Below are 8293 nucleotides of genomic sequence, written 5' to 3' on the forward strand. Positions count from 1 at the left end.
CGGGCCGGGTGGGGGGCGCAGCCAATGAGCGGCGCGCGGCGCGGGCGGGGCGGGCTCTGGGGATGAGGTAGGATGGGGGAGGGCGCACCCGCGCGGCGGAGGCTCAGCCATAAACAAGCGCCCGGAGGACCGGCGCGGGAGTGGGGCGAGCGGGCGCGCGGAGCGGACACCGCGGACCTTGTGCTGCGCCACCGCGCCCACTCGGCGGCTCGGAGGCGGGGACCGGCCCGGACGCTGCGCCGCCGCAGGCGGCCGACGGGAAGGAGGAGGCGCCGCCGGCCCGGGCAGGAGCCGAGCGCAGCCGCCGCCACCGCCAGAAGTTTTGGGCTGAGCCGGAGCTGCCGGGAGGAAACTTTTTTTTTCTTTTTTCCCCCTCCCTCCCGGGAGGAGGAGGTGAAGAAGGAGGAGGGGACGCCACCGCTGCCGCCGGCGCCAACGCTCGCGGGCTCGGGGTCGCCGCGGCCCGCAGAGGGGGCGGGGGCCTCGCCCCGCAGGGGAGGCGCGCCCGGGGGCCCCGAGGGAAAGCGGGCACCGCGGGCTGCGGGCCCCGCTCCCGGCCCGGCTGCGAGGAGCCGGCGGCGCAGGAGGATGTACTTGGTGGCGGGGGGCAGGGGGCTGGCCGGCTGCGGGCACCTCCCGGTCTCGCTGCTGGGGCTGCTGCTGCTCCTGGCGCGCTCCGGCACCCGGGCGCTGGTCTGCCTGCCCTGCGACGAGTCCAAGTGCGAGGAGCCCCGGAGCTGCCCGGGGAGCATCGTGCAGGGCGTCTGCGGCTGCTGCTACATGTGCGCCCGCCAGAGGAACGAGAGCTGCGGCGGCGCCTACGGGCTGCACGGAGCCTGCGACCGGGGGCTGCGCTGTGTCATCCGGCCCCCGCTGCACGGCGACTCCATCACCGAGTATGAAGTGGGCGTCTGCGAAGGTACGGCCGCCCGCCCGCCGCGGGCCCCCTCGTCGCTGGCTGCGCCCAACAAAGTTTGGCTGAGACTTTGCCGAGGCGCGAGGGCTCCGCGGGAGGAGGGGCGGCCGTCGTCCCCGGGAGGTTCCCCGGCGCCTCTATGCTCCGGCTCCCAGAATCGGGACTCTCAACCCGCAGCGGACAGGGCTGGTTCCGCGCCCCGAGGGGCGATGCGGGATCGCTCCCCACCCCGGCCCCGCACACATACCGGTGGCGGTCCTCCGCCCTTTCTGGGTGGCGCGCCCTCGCCTGGAGGAGGGGGTGCGCGCCGGCCGGGCGAGGGGCACTGCGGAGGCTGCAGCGCGCAAGCCCCTCGAAGGGCACCCCGCTGCCCTCCCTGCATAGCGCAGTGTGCTGCTGGGTGGGCACTGCACCCGGGCCGGCCGCGCGGGAGACGTGTCTTTAGTGCACACTCTCCCTGCGTGACTCTTGTATTATTTTTTCCCTTGGGCTCTTCTTTCACCGCCTTCCTCCTCTTCCACATGTAAATCAGTTTCAGCCCCGGAATATGACAACCCAGGCGGAGTTCCACACGCTGGTTACTCATTGATTTGTCCATTGAAATTGGTCAAAGGCTTTCTCTCCCGAAAGGAAAGGGGAGGGTGGGTTGGGGTCGGAGGAGGTGCACCTGGGAGTAAAAAGTTGTTCCTGACTATCAGAGGATCTTTTTTTTAAAACAACAACAACAACAACAAAAAAAAAAAATCCGCAATCCTCGTGGTTCGGATTACTTGGCCTGCGCCTTCGTTTTGTTTGACAGCGGGTACTGACCTGATGGCTACTCCCCCGCACGGGGGGCACCTGTGTGGAGACTGACCAAGGGAGGGAGATTAGATTGGTGGGGCTCTGATCGGTGTGTTTAGGCCTCTGCCTTTGCCCGCTTGCCTCTGCCTTGGGGTGCCTGGTGTGCTTTGGGGTCTAGAGAGAGGCAGTGAGTTCCTATCTAGCCAATGGGCTAGACTCTGAGCGCCGGTGAAAAGTAGGGTGGTCCCTGCTCAGGCTGACGTTGGGGGCGACGCTGTTCCGGGCATCCTGGTGAGTGAGTGAGATAGTGCCACAGCCTTAGACCAGGGGCAGCGGTGAGGAGGGATGGAAGCTCCTCGGTCCTTCTACTCAAGGCCAACATCTAAGAGAAGCATCTTTCTGTGTGTTTGTGTTTGTTTATTGTGCTGGGATGCTAAAAAGGAGGTATCAAGCTGAAGGATAAACATGGATCTAATAATCTCCAGGGCTCGGTTTCTCTTAAAATATACACGTATTTATTTTTACCTGTAATTTTTAGGGTTTGGACAATTTTGGAAAATCAGGGACGTCTTTCTGGTTTGGAAGCTAGTGGGCGGTAAAGAGTGATGGCGACGCGAATCCGAGGCCAGGGCGGTGCTCGGCTGCACCCTTAGGATACTGGCTAGAGAGCCTTATTTGCTGGAAACAGGAAGTCTCTTCACCTGGGGTGAAGTCCCACTTAATAACAGGGTTATGTGTTGCACAGAACATCATCTAATTAATTCGGGTACAGTTATGTGCATTTGACTTTGGCAATTCGGAATGACTTGGACTGAAAGATGCATCTGTGAGCTGTGCCTCTTGGGTGGATAACTAGACCCAGCCTTCCATAAGTAAGCAAAGAACAAGCCATACAAAATAAGGTTAAAAGCAGTGGAAACTGGTGTGTGTTGCGAAGGACCTTTGAAGACTATTTGAATGCTTGTTCTTAATATGTTTCTGGTAAAGGAAATGCTCAGAACAGTTACAGTAATCAAGTGTTTTGGCAGCGGAATCGCATGTCACACTGTGGAGCTATTTGGCAGTTCCTTGGTGAGCCTTTCATTCCTCTGAACTGATGCGAACCTCATGGCTTCCTTTCTTCTGGTAACATCCGTGCACTTGGTGTTAGCCTTTAAAATGCTCGGGACTATTTCTTGACATGATTGTATCTCAATTAGTGTCCTTCTTCACTTTGCATTTAACAGATCTGTTTTCACCTACCAAAATAGTGTGCTCAAGGAACTGCCCTTTAAAAAAAAAAAAAAAAAAAGAATTTTAAAAGCAGCAATCAAGTTGCATGCTAAAGCCATGAAACTAAGATAGAGACAGTGGTTCTTGGCGTGACATAATGGTTGGTCTTAGATGTTTTCAACTGTGTGTCTAAAAGTTGAAATATTTTCACCTTGCTACAAGACTTACAAGAACAAATGAGTAATGTTCTTTTCTTCCTTTTTTAGGATTAGAGGAGCCTTTACTTGTTACTATTTAGCTCGAGAGCTCTTTCTTTTCTTACTTTTTTACCCAAAATTTCTCAATGGCCAGTGTTTCCCGCAGTCTCCATTTTTATTCAGAAATTCCTGTGTGTGATTATCATAACTAAAATGAATAGCAGTTGTCATATTTTATTCATGGTGAAGTTTCTTGTGCTGCAATTTTTGCACTAAAATGACCCCTACTGGTTGTATCTGTTAATGAAAAGTGTTCTTGAAAACTTTAGTTGGCTACACTGGGAAAACATATTGCATGGCAAAAATATTAATCATAACTAATTTGCCTGCTTTTGATGACGCAGTTTAAAGATAAATTATGTTGGTATTTGAAAGCTTGTGGTGTTTTAGTGATACTCCCACACTAGCTTTGTGTAGGGAGGATCATGTTTTTAACTGCAATTCACAAAATGGGTTAGATAAATCATGGGCCAGGATAGACCTTTTCAATTTGTGGCTCAGTGCCTGAAGTTTTCAAGGCGCGCTGACCAGTGGTGGGCTCTCAGTAGAAGTATGAGGAAGAAATGGATGAACAGTCCTGTCCCTGGGTGTGAGACGTACGCTTAGATTTCTTCTCAGCATAGTTTTGTTATTAAGCAAATGCTGTTTTATAATTCGTCACAAAATGCCTTTGAAACAATGAGGATGAAGCCAGATATGCAAAGTTTTCTGTGCTGTCTCTGTCTGAAAAGTGCTTTCTGGCTCTTGGGAGGGTACAATTCCCTTTCCTGTTTCCATTCATCTGGTCAGTTTTCCTGTTGCCCTTTGCAGAACTCTAACTGGACCGTTTCCTTGTCCAAGCCTGCCTCAGGGGAATCACCTAGAAGCCAGAGAAACGGTTTGAGATTCAGAACCCTCCAGAAGTCATCTGGATGGGAGATCTCTGTGGGGGATCCGGTTTTCAAAAACTAATAAAGTGACATTGTCTAGAAAGAATGTTTTAATTAGACAGTAAAATTTAGGTTTTGAGCTAGGGGGAGAGAGGGCCATTTTTCTTCCATGTAGATTAGTTCATCATGCTTCTGTGAGGGCTGGGTGAAGCTGAACACCATCAGCTTTATCTCTGGTTAATGTAAGGGCAGATGGTGACTTGAGTTTGACAGTTTGTGCAGACAGAGGGCTTTGGAACCAAGTGGACACCACTGACTTTGCTCTGCACACTGTTTTTGTATTAGGTCCAGCTGCCCATTAGTACAGGTATGAACACCAATCCCTCCTTCCCCGCCCCAGTAACTTCACATTAAAAACTACCTCCTTCAGGACGCAGTCCTCCTATTTCCCCCTACATACTTTAGCTTTTCCTTCCACCCATTTTCATGAGGCATTGAGAAGAGCTGAATATGTGTGGTGGGTGCTTAGAGCACAGAATAAAATTTGAAGGTTACAGTTTTCTTCATTACCACTGGGAGACAGTAGAGATGGTGGCTGCTAGGAGGACAGGGTAGGTCTGAGGTGAGCCCCAGAGAGGAGTGCGGGAGGTCAGTGCCCCAGACATTTGCTTGTACCTGTGAAAGCTCTGTAGTAGTAGCCCTTGGAGTTGCATCCAGGGATTTTAGTTTTTACCAGTTAAATAAAGAAGAGGGGGACAAAGTCAATACTTCTGTACTGAAGCTAGAAAAATTTAAAAACCCAGGGCCCCAGTGCTTTTGAGTAACAGATGGATTCGATTTTCCAATTGAGAAGTCTTTAGGTAGAGTAAGCTCCTTGATACTAGAGAGAAAAGCAAGCAGGGGACGCATAAAAATATATATTAACGGGGCATAAGAGAAACCAATACAAGTAAACAAGGAAATAATTTAGTTCCTCCCAAAAGTAAATATTGACAAGACATGGAACAAGCAGCTATTATTCACTGCACATATACAAATGACAGGACTCAAACCTCTCTTCAGAATGTCAGCCTTATGCAGTCCTTCCTGTTATCAAGGAGCCCTGTCACATAAAACTCTCAAAAGCACAAATGAACTTCACAGTATGAGAAAGGCAAAAATAGATAGCCTGGAAATATTTGCTGCCATTAACACAAAAGTGACCAGAAAAATCTGCAAGCAGGACTTTGGGAATACAGTTGTAGGCAGACAGGTTAATTCCCCAAGAAAACTGTCTAAACAATCCTGGAACTGTTCATTATGTTTATTTGTAGGAGGTGTTTAGTGATTTGGTGCAGGTTTTTATTTTGTCCTTTTGTGGCTTAGGATCAAGTGATCTCGATGAATGCCCAAACACCTTGGGGGTACAGGGGCAAGGCCTTGAGAAGTTGGGGGATTTAGAGAGAACAGATGGCCCTAAAAGATAATGAGTGGGCGGACTAAAGTGATGAATAGAAGGGGAAAATATTGAATTCATTTCAGCACAACTGTATCATCCTTTGAAGAATAATCCAAAACACATTCCAGACATTAATTGCAAAATTTCTGAAAAATGTGGGTGTGTTTAACATCTCTCAGGCAGTAGTGCCAGCAAAAGGGATGACGGTGCAGTGTTAGTGAGTAAACAGGGGGGTAGGAGTGGTGAAGTGAGTGAAAGCTAATGTATTTGGTGCAGCAGGTGCCTGTAACAGTGTTCTGTATGGCAGGTTTTGTATCAGGATTTTGGAGACACCCCACAAAAGCTCCTACAGTTCTTGGAGGACGAAGTCCATGCATGCATGCCTAGCACACTGAGAGTCTGCTTTCTTAGAAGTCTAGTTCTCCAAAGCTGCATTTGCAGAGATCTGGCTGACTTTATGTAGAAATCAATCACGCATTCATTGATTTTTCTACTCTGTACAAGGCTTCTGCTGGGGCAGCACGGCACCTGGGGAGCCTGATGACTTCTCAGAGGTATTCTTTGGTCTTTATTTAGACTCCCAAGACAAACAATAGAATGGCAGGACAGAAAAAAGGCAACATAATAATATAAGCTTGAACCAAGTAGAAGTGATATTGCAAGCCCGGATAGGATTAATTGATGAATGAAATATGTGGATAAAACTTGCTGTAAGACTCCAAGGATCTGAGCTCATCACTTCCAGCTCTGAAGGCAAAGTGGAAAGGGGCAATCCGAGTTTGAATGAGGCTTGGAGTGTGAGCAGGAAGACCTCATTTTTGGTGGGAAGGAGGACCTAGCCATTCTCCCTAGAATCTGTGCCGGAGCGTGCCGACGAGAGGGTTTCCCAGCATCTGCAGAAGAGCCAGCTTTCTTAATGTTTTATTAGCTATGCTTCGCAATAGCAGATTTCATTTTGAGAGTGTTGGCTCCTTGTTTTTAGGTTGTTCTGGTAGGCAGATGAGCTTGGCCAGTGAAGTGGTAGGGGGTCCCTCCATTAGTACTTCACACCTTCTCCCTTCACCCTCTGCTGCCAGCCTTGGCCCAGTACCTTGGTCAGAGCATCGAAAACTTACCTGCTTAGACAGGACCGCCTCAGTCTTGTAGATAGAAGAGTGCATTACTATACCTGTACGTAAGAATGCCCTCAAGGCAGTGATCTCCAAGTGTTCATATTGGGCCCATAAGGGGGAAAAATCAAAACAAGATCTTGTTTTCCTTCGTTAATTGCAAACCAAACAAGCTCTGTTCATTTCCTGACTTCCCTCCTCCAACCTCAGTTAATTCCCCATGTGAAATACCTGCACTTCAATAGGTAACTGTGATCTTTAGGCACTTGGTTTTGGGAGTGAAATCTGCGTTCTGCTTCTTCTCTTTCTGTTTGTTTTTGTCGGGGTCAGGCTGGCATGAACTCACTAGATAGCCCAGGCTGACCTGGAGCTGGTGGAAATCTTCCTGCCTCAGCCTTCTAAGTGCTGGGGTTACAGGTTTTGTGGCACCACTCCCAGCTGCCCTCTGCTTCTGTGTTGGACTTTATCTGTCTGTATAGTGAGGGTGATGATAAGGTTACTGTAAGAGCTCAGTGAATCACTAGGAAACACTAAGAAGAATGAGTGGCATGTGGAAAATACTAGCAGCAAGGGCACTAACAGGTATAACAGTTTGACATGGAAGCCTTCCCTGTTGCACTTGATCTTATCTTCCTGAGCCAGTGACTGTCACTGGCTTTTACAAAGGGAGTGAATTGTTCCTGAATTCTAGTCTCCTTCTCTCCTGTTGGTCCCCTAAGCAACAAGTGTATTGAGTTTGAGTGAACTAGATTCTCTCTCTCCTAGTGTCAACTTAGCTTATCTTGGGAGTTTCTGCACAATTTGTGTATTTTCTGTATAATCTGGGGTCTACAACGTTTGACACTATGGGGATTTTAAATTCGGCAGTTTAGCTGTGGAGAGTAGTATTTTACTTGGGAGGCCTGGCCTGACCGCACTATAATCAGTAATGTACCCTTGCCCTCCTCACATTGAACTCTGATAGAAGATTTTGCTTCTGACTCCTGGAGTGTTCACAGTGGTGATCCCCACAGAGTTGGGCCTGACCAGAGGAAACAGCTTGGCTTCTCCTAGTTCTGCCATGTCAGGGCCCCAGACCCACATGCTCCTGTGCCTAGTGCCAACTAGGCAAATGCAGGTCCTTGGGCTGTGAGGTGGAAAGCAGTGCCCCCTGGGGGAGGTAGAGTGCAGTCCCAGCGTGTGCAACATCTTGGGTGTGATCCCCAGCCCCAAAGCAGGCAGGCAGGCAGGCAGGCAGACAGACAGACAGACAAGAGAGCAAACAGGAAGCATGTTCTGGCTCAGGAGCCAGGAGTGAGGCCAGTGATTCTGCACGTCTAACAGAAGCTGACACGTGTAACGCTTTTTGACAGTGTGGTGTGTAATAAAACTTGATAAATACTATTTGCTATTATAATAATTATTCAGCCAGAATAAATAAGATAGGGGGCCTGTTTTCACAGAGGCTATGGTCTAGTGGTAGATAAGGAAAACAGACAATTCATCACTCTCCGAGGCCATAAGCCCTGAAATGGCGAAATACTGAACCTGCCAGGAGCAACTGAGAGCAGCCAGCAAGATCAGCAGGCTTCCCTTCTCCTCCGTGCTCCTGTGCAGGCAGTGTTAGGGAAGGGAAGACAAGCCTCGGGCGGGACAGACCTGTGTTCAAATCTCAGCTCTGTTATTTTTATTTTTTTAATAATTTTTTTAATTTTTTATTTATTACATTT

General features: G+C 49.5%; 1 protein-coding gene across 2 annotated transcripts in view; it reads left to right on the forward strand.

Moving 5' to 3' along the window:
- Positions 1–113: 113 nt before the first annotated feature.
- Positions 114–8293, forward strand: part of Crim1 (cysteine rich transmembrane BMP regulator 1) — a 187767-nt gene continuing 179587 nt past the window's right edge. The window contains exon 1 of one of the 2 annotated variants that reach the window (XM_004627610.3): positions 114–919. In XM_004627610.3, coding sequence (XP_004627667.1) covers positions 589–919 — 331 coding nt within the window. In that variant the 5' untranslated portion in view covers positions 114–588. The remainder of the gene's footprint in view (positions 920–8293) is intronic. The other variant, XM_023711217.1, reaches the window with a different exon arrangement.

This window comes from Octodon degus, unplaced genomic scaffold, assembly GCF_000260255.1.
Source record: "Octodon degus isolate 3935 unplaced genomic scaffold, OctDeg1.0 scaffold00020, whole genome shotgun sequence".
In the NCBI taxonomy this organism is placed as follows: domain Eukaryota; kingdom Metazoa; phylum Chordata; class Mammalia; order Rodentia; family Octodontidae; genus Octodon; species Octodon degus.